General features: G+C 34.8%; 1 protein-coding gene across 1 annotated transcript in view; it reads left to right on the top strand.

The window, feature by feature from the left end:
* LOC146994834 (uncharacterized) overlaps window positions 1–17,444 on the top strand; it is a 37,597-nt gene extending 20,153 nt beyond the window's left edge. Inside the window, exons 2-3 of the mRNA XM_085826222.1 lie at window positions 6,788–7,878; window positions 12,566–17,444. Of these exons, the coding sequence (XP_085682348.1) occupies window positions 6,891–7,724 (834 nt within the window). The 5' untranslated portion in view covers window positions 6,788–6,890 and the 3' untranslated portion in view covers window positions 7,725–7,878; window positions 12,566–17,444. The remainder of the gene's footprint in view (window positions 1–6,787; window positions 7,879–12,565) is intronic.
* Window positions 17,445–18,061: the final 617 nt, after the last annotated feature.

The raw sequence follows: 18,061 nt of genomic DNA on the forward strand, positions 1-18,061 counted from the left end.
ATTATCTCCCCGTGCTCTCTGACTTGTGTTGTAAAGAAAAACACCAAACACGAGCGTGTCTATGTACAAGTGTTCAACACTACCGCCTGCAATCAAAGCACTAACGTCTTAAAATTCAACATAACAAAACCTCAGAACACACCTTATATTCATCTCTAAACCCTGAGCTACAATTCTGAAAAGTGGCTAACTCTGAAGTGTAGCGTCAGAGAGCCTAACTACATTCATTCAACCTTTATCACATATTCACAATAATTTGCTCTTTTTACAGTCACACGAATAAGTTAAAATTTTTGGCATTACTCTAATATTTTTACTTTTAACATATCACAATATTTCTTAACTTTTAAGATAACAGTTCAGATTGTATATAAGGACATATTAACATGCCGTTAATTTTACGCATTTTAAAACATACATTAGTAGTACATTGTTAACTTCTATTCTTTTCCAAGCAAGTGCCAATTCTTCTGCATTGAAATTCTACATTTCAAAAGTCTTTCAGATTAAAACTTCTTTCTTGCCAGAATCTTTTAAATAAAATTTTATACAATAATTTTTACAATTTTCTTAAGGTACCTTTCTCAAAGATTATCAATGCTTTTTCAATATTCAAGTATTTACACATTCCTATTATACATTAATTTTAGTTTTACTCGCGAGTAACTGAAAAACAATACCAAAATAGGTAACAACTCCTTTCTCGCCTTTTTGGCGATAAAGGTAGGCCTCACATGAGGTAAAAATTCTTGAATTCTGCCACTTGCAGTAAGATTGAAAAATTAACTTACGGTTTCAAAGTAACATAAAGTTTTACTTATCTTTGTGATATTCAGACATCCTTTTTTCTGCCCAGTCCTGGAAGGTAGCGAAGACTACGGTCTGGTTGATCTTCCTTCTTGTGCGGGTTCGCCCTTCGGTCCCTTCCTTTAGCATCTGCCTGTGGTCACGGCCGTTTGATGGCAGCTGGTCTTGGCGGAACCGGGACAACTGTCTCTCGTTGTTGCCTGGATCTCGTTGCTGGCTGTTCAAATTTTTCTTGCGTCTTTGCATCTGCAGCTGGTCTTCCTTCATCAATTCGTCGACATTTGCTGCGTAGACTCCTATCCGATGGGTAGATCTTCTGTTTTGGAGCCGTGTTATAGTTGCTGTCATTTCTCCTGGCTTTCTTTGCATTAGTCGTACTTCTCCCTTCTTCATTCTGGGGGTGGTCGTGCTCTCTCTTCTCTGGTCGCTGGAACGACTTCTTTTTCTTGTTACCTTCAGTTTTCCAACGGGGGAACTTTCTTTTCAATTGCTCCTGTCTACTAATGGCTTGCCCTTGGGATTGTCGTTGTTCCACCTCTGGAGCTTGTGCCTGCCGTGCCGGATCCTGCAAAAGATCTTGAAATATTGGCATTTTATTACGATTATAAAATGGTTTTATCTGGTCTACGTTTGCGGTGCAGGTTTCACCATTCCTGGCTTTTAACACCACTAAGCATGAGTTACTTTTTCTATGACATATGGTCCTTCAAATCGTGGATAAAATTTAGCAGTTTTATCTTCTGGTGCTGAAGAAAGTGAATGCTTAATTTTTAACACTTCATGTCCTACTTTATAAGTTACTCCCCGTCGTTTCATATCATAATAAAGCTTCTGTTTTCTCTGTGCTACTTCAGTGTTCTTTTTTGCTTTTTTTAATTTATTTTTCTATATTGCCCATTTTAAATTCTGGGGCTCTTTGTTGAACATAAAATAATTTATCTAACGGCGTTATAATCTTTCTGCCTAAAAATAACTCAGCAGGAGTTTTGCCCGTCGTATCATGTTTTGCGGTCCTAAGGGAGAAACCTAATTCATTGACATAGTTAACCCAGCTTTTATGAAAATTTTTAACATAACTACGGACAATTTTCATTATATTTCTATTGACCCGTTCCGCAATATTTGATTGCGGCCGATACGGGACCATTTTTAAATGACGTATGCCCAGTTTTTGGCACATGTCTTCAAATATATTACTTACAAATTGAGGACCATTATCCGATATTACTTTTAGGAGCGCCCCGTATTTTAAAATATATTTATTTAAAATAGAATCAGTAACTAATTTCGAGGAGGCTCGTTTTAAGGAAACAATTTCGATCCACTTACTAAAATAATCAACCATAACAAGGTGATAGCCACTTTTATTTAACTGACTTTTTGGGAAAGGGCCCAATAAATCGATGCCAATTATTTCATTTGGAAATTCCGATTTAATACTATTTAGAAACCCGGCCGGGCGGAAATTAATATAATTAACTGCTTGACATGTTGGGCAGGACTGGACATACGCCCTTGTTAACTTTTGCAGCTCAGGAAAATAAACTGCTTCGCGTACGCGTTGGAAGGTTTTTCTAATACCAGCATGAGAAGCTAAAGCGGAGTCGTGTAACTCCTGCAGTACGTTTAATCTAAGACTAGCTGGGATAACAGGTCGAAATTCGTTGTTGGAATTCGTAGTTTTTGTATAAAATAATAGACCATCTATTAGTTCGTAATGGGCCGCCCTATTTCTTATCGCCACAATATATTGGTGGCTAAAATTTTCAGGATCCTTTAAATAATCATAAATATTTTTAAATTCAGGATCCTTACTCAGTTCGGTTATCACAGTTTCTCGGGAATGTAACTTACATGCTGTGAGCATTGCCACCTTTACAGTATTAACTTCTTCATCTATTTTTATTCTGGATAGGGCATCTGCTACGATATTTTCCTTTCCGGGGCGTGTGCTTAATTACCAGATTATACTCTTGTAACTTTAGTGCCCATTTTATTAACCTTGTGGATAAGTTTTTCCCTGAGTACAATCTAGTTCCCGCCGCATGATCAGAATACACTGTTATTGGACCTTTCGAAAATAGACTCGGAACTTTTGCACTGCTAACAGAACTGCAAGTGCCTCTCTCTCAGTCGCGGAATAATTTTTTTGTGTTTGATTTAAAGTTCTACTAAAAAATGCCACGGGCTGCTGATTTTGCGAAAGTACCGCTCCTAGCGCATAATCCGAAGCATCCACTGAAATTTCTAAATTCTCATCGTTTTCAGGAAATTTCAAAACAGGGGCTTGCGTTAATGCTTGCTTTAATTTCTCGAAAGCACTATTGGCTTCGGCCGTGGACGAGAAAATTGCCTTTTTCCTTTTTAATTTTAACAATGGTTCAACAATAGCTGCAAAATCTTTTATAAAACTCTAACTTCAATCTTTGGAAGAGTCAAATTTTTCACAATAACTGTATTTAACTTGAAGAAAGAGGGCTTTTCTTGGCCTTCGGATTTCCGCACCCTCCCGTCAGCAGAAATCCGTTTTAGTTTAATTTTCTTTCTTCCTTTCCATGCCTTCCTTGTTTTTCCGCTGGCCTTCAGACTTTTTTTCTGGCTTACTATTGAACTGTCGACGTTCGCCGGTTGTTTTTGGATGCTCAGGTTTCCTTGCCCTCTGATTCGATTTGCTTCCGTAGCCGTGTTCTTGCCTTTGCTGTGGTCTTGGCGCACCAAATTGGCTTCGTTGCTCAAACTGGCGTCTTCATTCGATGTCCGCCGTTCTTCTGTTTTCAAACTGGATTGTTAGCTCAAATAACTTTTCCAGTGTAGTCGGATTCCTTAATTAAAAAAAGTCTTGTACTTGGGGAACTAAACTCGGCAAAATCACTTGAATTATCTCAGGATCCGGACGGTTTCCATACAAGAGTTTAAAGACGTGAATTTTTCTTAAAATAAAGGTGGAAAGATTTTCGATTCGTTGCTGGTATATGCTGAAGAGTTCCGTTTCTAAACTTGCACGATCTCTTACGACAGGGAAGGGTTTTACTAAGGCAGTCTTAAAATTTTCGTAAGTATAGGTGGGACTTCCCGCTTGACCCAAGAGGCTTCTGCCTATACATTTGAACCAATTAAGCGCTTGGCCCCTCAAAGCGCTGGTAGCTAAGGTGACTTTATGGAACTCATGGACTGGATACAGCATGAAGTGGTCATCCAATTTTTCCAAAAAACTGGTTACCGGTGAGTTTCCATTAAATGTTGCTTCTGGTTTCATCGATGCGCGCATGGTCTGTACGATGTACCCAAATGCTTCCAGGGCGGCAGCTGGCATTTCTGGATTCTGAGTCGCTTCTGCAGGCACCACAGGTTCTTCTTGAAACTCGGCCATGGTTATTCTTCTTCGTCGGGCGCCACTATCAGGACTTGTATTCCTCTTTACTTGCTTTGGAAACATGAACTATCCTGACTCGGAACAGGGAGCTTACTCAAGCTATGTTTACTAAATTACGTGATTCAAATCTTATTTATTGCAACAACTTAAACTGTTATGACACTTTCAATTGCACAAGAGGCCCTTGCTTTTACAACTGCATTTATTTGCGGAACACTTCCTTTTGCAATAACAGTGTGTACATATACTCCTCTCTTTTCAATCTACACCAGAGCATATCTGTGATTGTCGACATACACCGGTGAGGGTCCGAATGTAGAAGAATGTAATGCAATATTCGATCTTTCACCGACGTATTTGGTGAATGTTAACATTCTCCGGTGAAAGTCGACATTCTTTAATTTCGGTCTTTCGAGGTAACATATTTTTATACGATTATATACATATATATATATATATATATATATATATATAATATATATAACACTTTAAATTGCACAAGAGGCCCTTGCTTTTACAACTGCATTTATTTGTGGAACACTTCCTTTTGCAATAACAAAGTGTACATATACTCCGCTCTTTTCAATCTACACCAGAGCATATCTGTGATTATCGAAGTACACCGGTGAGGGTCCGAATGTAGAAGAATGTAATGCAATATTTGATCTTTCACCGACGTATTTGGTGAATGTTGACATTCTCCGGTGAATGTCGATATTCTCCAATTTCGGTCTTTCACGGTAACATATGTTTATAAGATTATATATATATATATATATCGTGTATATATATTGTTTATATATATATATATATAATCGTTTATTGCAATGCATTGTCGGAAACGCTTTCCTGGCCCATAGTGACGAGAGACAACACAAGAAAAATATGGTACGAACATTGTAAAGATATTTTTTTATTTTCCTTAGCGCAGCGGAAACCAAGAAATAAGAACAAAAGCAGGGGATCGCCATCAAAGAAAGTATTCGAAAGTTCCTTCGGAACGTATCCTAAACATGGGTTTGGTAGAGATAGTCCAGTGCATTGTTCAGCAAGATCACGAGAACTAACTTGCATTATCAGTTCGTCTCGGGGTACTTCAACACATAAGTGCACGAAACCCCAGTTAGAAGTCCAACAGGAACTTGTGGCACATATTGTGGCAGGTGCTGGTAAAGTCCTGGGGATGCACGGTATTTTCCAGAGCATCTCATGTTGGATGTACGAGAGATGGGATACCCGTAACAGGGTGCAGGTCGTAATTTCGAACACCTTTTTTGAGGTCCATAAGTGTCTAATTTTGTTCCTACTTTTTAATTTCTCTTGTGCTAAGCGTAACTGGTGTCCGATCTTTCTTGTGTTTTGTGTTGTTTGCACCGGCCAGGAAAGTGTTTTCGGCCATGTTTTGCCATTTAATTTTTCGTCATCGTCGTCTCTCTCATATATGTGTATAATTACATATGACTCAAGTGTTGCTACTATATGATGACATTTACGAACACGGTGTTTAAAATGCTACATATTCCCATCCGAAAATATCTTTTTCTTTTCCTCTTGCCCTTCAAATAAGATATATGTGTCCTTCATTGCAAAATTACCTGGAACTTTAATTTTTCTTTTTTCGAGGACAATGGAGAGCATATTTCAGTATAGGCAGCTGTCAATATTCAAACATCAAATTGTAAAAGCCATTAAAGTGTGGCCGAAATGATCAGAAGGGCTAAATTCGCATAAGGATTTAGGAAATACATTTTGAATGATTTTGTAAATTTTCCTTCAATAAATTTAATGCAACAGGCAAAAGAAATTACAGGGAACAATAAATATAGGAGAAAACAGGTATATCTTTTCCTAATTTACTTTGATTTGATTGATTTCTTTCTTTCTTCCTGTATAAATAAATAAACTTTAAGAATGCAACTGAAGAATGAGAATAAAAGTTTCAATTGAAACAAATGGTGGCAAAAATCCTAGTGCGGCTCTGATGGACTACGAAAAAGACCAGCAATATGATCCGAATTTTGAATAACGAGAGAAAATTTGAAATCTGTGCAGCCAGCGATGCAAAGAGACTCGTTAAAATACAGGTTTGGCTGATTCAGAAAGAACGTTACGTGTATATCTTCTAAAATGCTTTTCCCATCCTTTGTTTGTAGTTGTTTCCCTTTTCATTTCAGTTTCCTTTTTTCCTCCTATTTTGCAATTTTCGTCATTGTTTCCCTCTGTTTTTAAGCCACCTGTTTATTATTTCTGTTATTATTATTGCAACTTATGTAAAAATTAAGTAAGGAAAAGTAAGGCACTGAAACTTTGCAAATTATTACGCTCTACGTGAGATTCATGGAGGCCGCTTATTGCATACAAATAACGCAAAATACTTTAACTTATCTGCTTGGCTTTAGGTCAGAACAACGAAAACAACAAATTCACCCTTTGCAGAAAACAATTCTGCCAGGCAATAATCTACGGGGAGTTTTTTCCCTATGAAACTGAGCCAAAAGTGTTATATAGTATCTAAATATGGAAGTGTTGTACATGTTAAACGTGATCGTCATTGCATTACTTTCACTATTTTACTAATGAAATAAAGATATACCGATTTTTTTGTAGATTGGAAAATCCTCCTTGTGATCATGAAAAGGAGCAAAAACTGGAAAACGAGAAAGAACTGGAAAACGAGAAGGAACTGGAAAAGAAGCGAGAACCGGAAAAGATGCAAAAACTGGAAAAGAATCAAAAACTGAATAAAAAGGAAGAACAGGAAAAGAAGGAGAAACTGGAAAAGAAGCAAGAACTCGAAAACAAGAGAAAACTGGAAATGACACAAAAACTAGAAAAGAAGCAAGAACTGAAAAAGAAACAAAAGCTGGAAGAGATACAAAAACTAGAAAAGAAGCAGGAACAGGAAAAGATACAAGAATTAGAACAGAAGCAAGAACTGAAAAAGAAGCAAAAATTGGAAAAGAAGCAAGAAATGAAAATGAAACAAGAGCAGAAAAAGAAGCAAAAACTGGAAAAGAAGGAAGAACTGAAAAACAAACAAAAACTGGAAAAGCAACAGAAACTAGAAAAGAAGAAAGAACTGGAAAAGAAGCAATTACTGGAATGGATTCAAAAACTAGAAAAGAAAGAAGAACTGAAAAAGAAGAAAATACGGGAAGGAATACAAAAACTAGAAAAGAAAGAAGAACTGAAAATGGAGAAACATATTGAAGAGATGCTAAAACAAGCACACAAAAGTGAACTGGAAAGGCAAAAGTTGAGGGAAAAATTGCAAAAACCAAAAAAGAGAGACCTGAAAATGAAGAAGGAACTGGAAAAAATGCAAAAACTGGAAAAGAAGCAAGAGCCGGAAAAGATGCCAGAAATGGAAAATATAGAGGAGTCTGAAAAGACGCAATACCTGGAAAAGAAGCAAAAAACGGAAAAGATTCCAAATCTGAAAGACAAGCTGGAACCGGAAAAGAACTGTCAAACCCGAAAAGGAAACCGGTTGAACTGCGAAAAGAGCCAGAACTGGATACCGACTGTAGAACGATTGATTTAATAACCAAACGAAGCAAGACCCGGAAAAGAAAAATAGAACAAATAAATCATATACCTGCTTCATTTTACCAAAATTTATTATCAACAACATTTTTATTATCAAGAACTTTATGGTGTTCTTAGTATATGGACGGCATTTGATAATATTTTGCTCGGTAAGTGTAACTACTGATATATTATAAGCTAGTAATTAGTCATGCTAACTTTAAGATACCAGTATTATTTTAGTAGCAACTAAGTACACTCTTTCGTAGTTCAGATCTATGTTTTCAGTGCCTTTCATGGCTGCGAGGTCTTCCGGTTTTACCTGGAAAGTCACAGTTTATTGACTTTTTTAACACATAGCTTTACACATGACAATATTTTTCAACAATAAATTTATGTTGTGCTACTGGCTTTAAATTGTGCAAATAAATATTGCACGGCATATCTTTCATAATTGAACTCATGAAATTAATTTATACAAATTTCATTTTAAAATTTGTTTGACCCTGAGCTGTCTTATCCAACTGCAGATATTCATAGAACTTTATATCAAGGTTCAAAGAAACGTTCAAAAAGGAATGTTTATCCACTTTTAATTATGTGTTAATCAGCATGATTTGCATTACTAAGATTGTAATTCTAAACAAATTAAAAGCTATTGTAGTATGTACATTAGCTTTTCATTTGCTTTCACCTTGTTTAAATTCAGTTTGACATACCACAGTTTCCGTCTCTACTCAGGATTTTTTCAGTGTAAAAATTCAAGATTACAAATTGAAATGAGCGAAAGAAATAATTTTTAAAATGTGTGTATACATTACATCAGAATCATAATATAATTAGATAAATAAACTGAATAATATGTTATAAAGCGAATTTATATCAATTTCGATTTCTTTCAAAATAGAAATTCCTTCGCACCTCATAAATCTCACAGAAACTCTCGGTTTGTGATTCGTGAGCTTTAGTTTTTTATATTTGGAATTTGGCAGCAATATGATTCACTGTTACGATGCAAATTCTTGCTCACAAATTGGTTATCTAACTAGAAAATGGTATAATTAAAATAAAATGAATATTATTAGATGGAAATGTTGGTTTCCTTTGCGTTTATCTGAATGGTATCGTATATATAAACCTGTTGGAGACGTTTTTTTCCCACACATCGAATAGAGACACATAGTCACATAATACAAATAATATGAATACAAGAATATAGTGTAAGATGATGCTCTACCACATTTCTCTATTACTTAAGACTGCGAAAGATTTGTTAAAGCATTACAGGATCATACTCTGATGGATCTCGCCGTTCTGTTTCATTTTCTGCCCTCGAAAACACATTATCTTAGTACAATAGATTACTTTTGAAGGAATGGATTATTTGAAAACATTGTAACTGTAAGAATTATTCTCTGACGTTATTACTGAAAAAGCGGCTGAGAGCATAATCTTTGGCTATGCTCTTTAAGCTGTATTAAAACCATTTTGAAATGTAAGGCCTACAAACTGAAACGTAAATTTATCTTATTTCTGTACTATTCATTAGAGTTATATACATTCCCATCAATAGATATTGAATGGCTAAATATTCTGCTTACCCAAATCAGTTATTTTTTTTCTCTCTTCTTTTTCTTAATTTTAATTAGTCCGGAAAGTAAAGCTATAGAGAATTTCACTTCTTCATTAGAAATCTGATTTAGAATTTTGTTTTCGGAGATAAAAGTTTGAATTCTTTATCCCTTTTCTAAACACAAAGATTGAAAAACGTAACATCGAAATTTTGAAAACATTTATACACTAATAGAAGGGAAAAAAAAACAGAATATAATGCTTCAGCAAGCATGTAAATATCTCTATCACTTAAGTTTCAGCTATGTTTGCTATAGTATATTCAGGCGTATAAGGCGCACTTTTAAAAGAAAATGCAAGATTGAAATTTATGGGTACGCGCTGTACGCCAGCTATAAAAATGTTATGTTTAGAAATATGGAAAAAGTGATTAGAATTAGATAAAATTAGATTTCTGCGTGTAATTAAATGCTTTTTATTTAAGAGAAATAACATAGTTTATGTACTTAAAAATTTTCGTTATCGGATTCTGTTTCATTTTCACCTTCACCTCTGATCCATACTTGCATAGACAGATCCAAGTTCCTCATATACGTCTCAATCTATAACTTCAAGCACATCATCGAATTCTGTTTCAGTTTTGCCGTAACTTTTACTCTGATCCACACATAAATAATCATCTTTCGTTGCATCTAGACCGTCAGATATACCACATAAATTAAACGGGTTTAATTTTATTCCGTGATTTTATTATCTACTGACACACTATTTATGCACTGACATGACGTATTTGGTCTCCATTTGTAATTAGTTTTTTCACCTTCACTTTTGTTCGAGTATTCCACTAACGTTTAAAATATTCTATCGATGATTTATTGACATATATGTCTAATATATGAACTAATGGCAATAATCCGCTTGGATAAACTGTCATATCTGTATAACACTCTTTCAACAACATATTTGTGCTATCCGTTAGATGGAGGATGAACATGTCCCAAAGTATTAGACTTTCTTGATTATCTGAGGCAAAAGGAAGCTTTTGCCAAATATTTCTTATCCACAGTTTCACAACATTTTTCTCCGCCGATCATTTCTCGTGAATACGGATGAAAACACTTTCGGGAAACTGCACTTCAGCAAAGTCTTTCTTTTCAAGATATCGATGAGCTTTTAATTTCGTACGGTCGGCTAAGCAGGAGATCAGTACGGTGAGGTGAGATTTCTCGTTGGCCTATTGATTTTATGTTAACCGTTATTTTTCTTTCATATCATTGTTTCTTTATCTCCTACTATATCAAAACTTCAGGAATGACATCGATATTTGCAACACGTGATAGTAAATAAAGTTTAACATATTTTTAAAAACTCATCAAAGTTTTATCTCTATATTTTCGAAGCCTTTGAAAAAATTTTATCTCTTTTTCTCGGAGAACTGAATTATTCCGTGAAGTAAATCGAATACACAACCTCAGTTTGCTTTAGAGTTTTCACTTCCATTTGCACTCGTTTTTTCTATTTTTAAGGCAAAGAAACGTACGCTGTTTCTTGTTACAATTAATCCATTCTAGTGATGATGGGGATTTTCTACAATGCAGTTTCCAACACTTTCGCCGACGGTAAGCTATTTCATTACTTCTTTATGCAATACACATTTATTCTTTGGCGCAATAATCATTGTAAAATTTCATGCCTCTTCCACTCGTGTACGAAGCATTCACGAAAACCATCCTGCATGATTTCCATTTTCTTTCGCAAACTGAATGACTTAACATTTGAAACTTGCATAGTGTTTGTTTCGTTCGGCGAAAGCCATAACTACTGGTGAAGAAAGCACTGGATGAACTACACTTCACTAAAAGCAAATGTGATATCGTTAAGTCTTTGATGTTGACATCAGAACCACGGCTTCAAATGACTACAGAAAGAAGAAACATGACTCCTAATTCCGCAAATTCACTTTGGTCGAAAGTGCACTCTTATCCAAATGATGTTCCTTATTTCTCGAAGTCCTAGAATAACATTCTCTTCCACATCCAGAATGAATACAAATCACCTCCTACCTTGAAGAAATATTTTCCCCGATAATCATTTCTCCTGCGCACCACCTTATCGCTTGCCAAACTGCAATGTTTCCGCAATTGACATATTTGCTCGTGTTTCCTAAGGTATGAAATAATCAAGAAGAGCTGTTGCGAGATATGATGTTTTTGGTATTGCCAAACCACCATGTGTATTTTATTGCTTTCTTTATTTACTAAAGACCTGATGCATTGTAATTAAGCGATATAAGAACTTGATTTATATGCGATTACGTTTTCTTATACAAAATGTTCCAACAAGGTGCTTATGGGTTGTAATTTCATTTATTCAAAACTCAGTCTAGTTATATTTATAAAATTTTCAATAGCAAACGAAAGTTTTAAGAAAACAGTTTAAACGTTTTGGGTCAAGATACTTTTCAAAAAAAGTCTAATCCAAGAATTATTTATATGAGAAATTTTATGTAAAAACAAATGGCGCACATTTTTACGTTTGAAATTTACTGGCATATTCCATGCCAAATTTAGTAAGAGATTTCAGGTTTTTACCAGCTATAGGAAGTCAAGGATTTCTAGAATAATTTACAAAGTCAAGGACGAGTTCTGTCTATTGTTAATTGGTATTTTCATTTCCAAAATAGAACATTGAAGATTAAATTTTGAGAGAAGTCTTTTTAATTTTTTTGGCACGCTGCATAATGAGTTCATTTCAAAAAAGCTGAAAATAAAAGTATCAGTTTTCTACATTTTACTAATTATTCTTTCCTCCAATACCTAGACTTCATTTCGGAAACTTTCCTTTTGGTTATAAGAAATAAATCACAAAACAATTGACTGATGTCAATCGAAATCAGACGGAGATACTTATGTTCAAAATTATTTCATAACGAGTGCAAACTTTTTCCTCATAAAATTATGAGTGTCGGAGAAACATATGAAGAGCTAGGCTTCGTAATTTTTACAAAACAAATGACTTTAAATTTAAAAGTACCAAAGCGCAAACATTTACGTTTTTCAAAACACATTTGTACTTGCAAGTCAATGCCTACCACAAACGACCAAGATCCGGTCTGAACTTTTGCAGACAGTGCACAGACATGCGTTTCGAGTACCTTTCATTTTGGTTATTTGCGTATGCCATGTAACCTTCTCAAATATTCTCATGCTTGTGACTCAGAATTGAAATATCATTTTAACTGATATTTTTATGTGATGTGTAACAATAATTTTGTTTATTTTTCAGGATGAAGATTCAGGCCCCCTTTGCGCATACCGACTGTAATTTGAATAGCCAGTTTACAATAACAAGCTTAATAGTAACCGACCGTCATAGGAAGACGCCCGAGGCTTAAAGGAACGCGAATCTCTATCAAAGTTGCAACTTGTGTAAATGCAATTTTGACTTTTAAATTCTTTTATTTTCCCTTTCTCGTGTCAAAAATGTTTCTTTCTTCAATATTTAGTTTAATAACGTGAAACTTTAATTTAAATTTTTCTTTTCGCTATTTTTACTTTAAAAAGATTTTAAGTTCTTTCATTTTACAAAAGTAATACTGATTTTAAAAACTATAAATATTTCCTTTTGGTTTTTTATTTTAAAAAATTGCTTTTAAATTCTCACTTTATTTATTTTACAGAAATATTATATACTCTTATAAGCTAAACATATTTCTTTTTTGTATTTCCATAAATGCCATTTTTTCAAAAAATATTTTACTCCTTTTCATTAAGGGGTGTTGGAAACCCTATAGCAACAATGTTGAATTGGCAATTTTTGGATTACCTTTTCTGAAAATCTGCTGTTCTTACAGGCTTGAAGGTTTTTACGTAATTAAAGTACATCTATCACCTCGCGCTCTTACAAGCACGAGGCAGGTTCGTCTATGCGCTCGCCATAGTAGGAAAATAATCTCTATCTTTGAAATTTTATCCTCTAATTTATTACACATAACGGTACACAATATACAATAAAACAAATATCACTAGTATAGTATACATTTAATTATATACATAATATAAGGCGTGCAAAACATGTTTTAAGTAATCTCAACTATATACATAATATAAGGCGCGCAAAACATGTTTTAAGTAATCTCTTTCCACACGGCATGGCTGCCGGTCCAATCGCTAAAGTACCAAGTCTCGTATTCACGCCACCAGCCTGCCTCGATCGGTTTTTCCGAGGAATCTCGAATTCTTTTAATACGGTGTCTTTAATCACAATTTTGTTATATCAATCCATTTCATCGAGAGTCGCGATCAAACTTTTAACTTTTGTTTTTAAACTCTGCAAAATAATTTTCCCTTCTTCAGATATTTTATAGAGATTAAGAATCACTTCATCATGATGTAAAAAGAACAGCCATTTCTCAGCTTTCGATGGTGGGTCAAACATAACTCCTTTCATTATTTTCAAATGTTTCAATAATCGTTTCCCTTGCTCTAAGAATCTCCTATATCTTGATAAAAATAAGAACCTTAATTTCTCATTTCCATATAAAATATACTTTCTCGGTGTCTACTGGCTTTAACGCCTGACATTCGAATCATGTTATTAACAGACATAAAAACAATTATAATTTTCTAAGTTAATATGGTTAATATATAAATTAAGAAGGACTTACCTTTGATCCCGATAGTGAAAATATCGAACGAAGAGCACAACTTGACGCTGATAACTTTAATCATGAGCACACTGCAGTGGCACGTAACTTGACATGATTACAACACGGTAATTCACATTATCCCTGATTTAACTTTTCATGATTTCACTAGGATGATGAACACTGATGATCCCATTTTACCACTCACTGGCTGTTAACTTTTTAGCACATCACGCTTTCACAAATCGGATGAATTTATTCGCACACATGGCCCTAAACGCGCCATTTTCTTTCGTCATAAAAATCTTCTCTCATCGTAGATCCATTCGTGAACTATCACCGAATTTCATTTTATAACTTTCAGTAACTTTTTACAACCATATTTATTTATTATTTTCACTATTTAGTGATTTCCTTTTTCACAATCTTATCCTATCGACTGCGCCGATTTGCACCTCGCGCCGTTTCAAGTCCGAGGCGGGTTCGGTCATTTCTCATGCACTCGCCATAATAGGAAAATAATCTCCATCAGCTTTGAAATTTTATCCACTAATTTATTAAACAATACACAATAAAACAAATACCACTACTATACATTTAGCTTAAGTTATCTCTTTGCACACGGCATGACTGCCGGTCTAACCGCAAAAGTCACAAGTCTCGTATTCTTCCCACCAGCTTGCCTCCACTCTGTTTTCCGGCGTAACTACGTCCCTTCCTTTAACCGTCTTTCGCCCCTCGCGGATAAAATGTTCTGGAAACGTCTTTCGCTAAGGGAAGTAACATCACAATACCTAGCTGAATATACTGAAAAGAGCTTTTTTATCATTTTAAATTTTAGAGTATTTTACAGTATATTTTGTTACGCATAGTAAAATTTAGCACTGATTATAATCAAAAGCTCTTTTCGGCAAATATTTGGAAGCGTAGTAAATAAGGTATAAAAATTTCAGATACCTGTGAGCAGTAGTTCTTGAGAACAGGTACTACATCGAGTATAAAAAATCACGTTCGGGGGAAAACGCGATTTTATGTAAAAATTCTCAATTATCAAAGTATTCAATGACAAATTAAAGCTAGATTTTGTACAGTCCTAATTTCCATAGAGATTAAAGAACGGTGTTTTAAGAAAGCTAAAATTGTAGAGAATTTGAAAATGCAAATATCAGAAATCCTCATTTTATGAAATGTTTTGGCTTTCATCACCCCTTCAACTATTCTATTCTTTAAAGTCCTTTCTCTTTTTTTTCTATTCTGGTAAAACTTGATATATAAATTTAATTCTTTGTCTTTTAATTTTTAATTTTATATCTCTGGTCGCATTTCTCTTTAACGATTAACATTTTGCATTTGGCTTATTATTATTATATTAAAATTATGCAAAATGAACAAACAGTAAATAATGAGATGCTCAATTAAAAACAAATACAGATTTAATGATAAAAGGGAAATTTTTAATGTCATTACAAACAAGATTTCAAGGGGTTCAAGAGGCTGTTGCCTAAAAAAAAAAGAAAACAATTCGTCGTTTCCGGAAGAAATGAAACTTTAAAAAATATTTTCGTTGTCACAAAAACCAAACTTTTTGAAACATTACGTTATTCAAACTCTTACGTCACTTCCGAGTGTCACGTTATCTAAGATGGCATAGGTTTCGGCTACGTACCCAAGCCTCTGGCATCTCCTGAGGGCGGTTGGTTACTACACCTGAACCAACGATAGTGAACTTCCGGTGATATCCTTCTGTCTGTACCTGAATGAAACTGGCTCTATTTGACGGCACACTAGCGAAACACTAAAAAGTCATGATTTAAACGACGATGATTTGAATAATTTAACTGGAATTTTGAGGACGACAATTTAGATTAACTGCTGCTGATTTTTTATTTAGGTGGTCGTGAGTATATGGTTTAGTGATGAAGAGTATGAATAATTGAGTAGGATGATAATAAAACTTTAGGTGATCGGGCTTTGTATCTAGGTGAAGTTTTTTTATTCTGACGACGACTTCAATGATGATGATGAAGATGATACATAGGATGGTTTAGAATGACTGCTGTGATTTGGGTGATGATGGTTTATCTTATTCTGACGATGATCATGGTGACGCGATATACATGATGGTTAAAATGACGATGTGTATTAAGTGATAATAAATATTTAGATGAATTTGATGGTGACATAGTTTTGACTGATGACGATTTTATACATGATGTGAGAGTGATTTATATAATACTTTAGAGGAGTTAGACAATAAAGACGATGATTAAATGAGGATGAAGAAGATGATGATTTGGTTGATATTGCTTTCTATTTAGATGATCTGGAAGATTATGATTTATCTATCTCGACGATGATAATGGTGATGATGACATATACGACGGTTTAAACTGAAGGTATGATTTCGATGATGATGATTATTTAAATGATGGTTTTGAATTATCTGGTGATAATTTTATAATTTCTTTCTTGGTTATTCAGATAACAATTTTGATGGTGATTTAGAAGTTTGAGGTGATAAAGACGATGATCAAATGATACTGCTTTTTATTTAGTTGATTTGAGCTATAATGATTTATCTTAATTTGGCGACATTTTCAATGACGATGATGATGATAATATATATATATATGATGGTTTAACATGAAGATGTGTTTTGGGTAGTTATGCTTAGTTAGATGTCTTAGATTAGCAGATGAAGTTGATTGGATTTAGAAGGAAATTTATATATATGATGATTTCAATGAGTTAGATATTGATTTAGATGAAGGTATATTCATTTGATAATGATTATTTAAACAATAAGAGGGTCGTCCGAAAAATTACTTTGCCGTAAACCATAAAAAACAAAGTCTTATTACCTGGAAAAACCTATTGCAAAAGATACAGCTATATTTCTGCTACTTCTCAGCATAAGAAACATCGGAACTATACCAATTGTCATAGCGTCGGTTACCTATTTCCATTAGAGTGTCATAGAAGTCTGTCGCCTGGGAAGAAAGGCAGCCCGTCACATTTGTCTGCAACATTTCACCTGTAGGAAAGTGCGCCCAGACAAGAACGTCTTCAGGTGCAATAACACGTGGAAGTACTTAACAGCAAGATCGAAGCCATAGAATGGATGGTCAGACATCTCCCAGCGAAACGTCTGCAACATATATTTTGTGGAATTCCCCGTATGCGTCCGATGTTGTCGTAGGACACCACAACACCAGCACTGAGCATCCCAAACCATTTGTTCTGAATGGCTCTTCAGATGTTCTCTAGTAAAGCGCAATAAAGATCAGCTTTCACCGGAGCACCACTCGCCAATACGTCAATGAGCAGAATGCCTTTACTATCCCAGAATACCGTGGACTTCAATTTCCGTGCATAGACTGAGGATCGTCCGGCGCGTGGATCCCTGTGACGCCAATCAATTGTGAGTTGCTGTTTTCTGTGGTGAAGTGAGCTACCCACATCTCATCACCTGTAACGATTCTGTTAAATTGCGTTCAATAAACTGATTTATGTATCTGCTGCCTCTAGTTCTTTGTGTTTAAGTTTTGAGTATTCGAAATGGAACTCAAATACAATCAATCATATATATAGATTACATATCAATTCATATATTTGAATTAAATACATATTTACTTACCGGCCCGAAACTTTCTTAACACGTTGAGCGCGGCGCCGGTCTCTGGGGATTGACAGTGAACTTTCCGTGTGGCCGGCGTCGGTCCCTGGGAACCGGCACTGGAATTTTTATTTGCCTGGCGTCGTTCCACGGAACCGACAGTATAAGTTAAAAAATAAATATAGTCTCAATGAAATGTGATCAAATTTAGCATTAATGAAATGTATTGAAACATTCTAAACAAAAACACGGCTTAGCTTTAAGGCTTAGCTCGCTGCCGGCTGAACGGAAAGGACAGCAAATTCGGCGCCGAACTCAGCGTGTTAATTAGAAAGCTACCGCTCGGCCTTAAAAACGCACAGCAGTTTGGTTTAAATAACCATTGATAACACTATTCTATAACGTTCTATAACGTATTATTCTATAACGTTCTTTGTACGTTAAAGTACATATAGCACAAGAGTGTGCAAGGAAACTGATATATAACAAATTTATTTAATATTTTTCATATAATAAGGAT

This window comes from Stegodyphus dumicola, chromosome 11, assembly GCF_044657685.1.
Source record: "Stegodyphus dumicola isolate Sdum_Otavi_A_Nest chromosome 11, ASM4465768v1".
In the NCBI taxonomy this organism is placed as follows: domain Eukaryota; kingdom Metazoa; phylum Arthropoda; class Arachnida; order Araneae; family Eresidae; genus Stegodyphus; species Stegodyphus dumicola.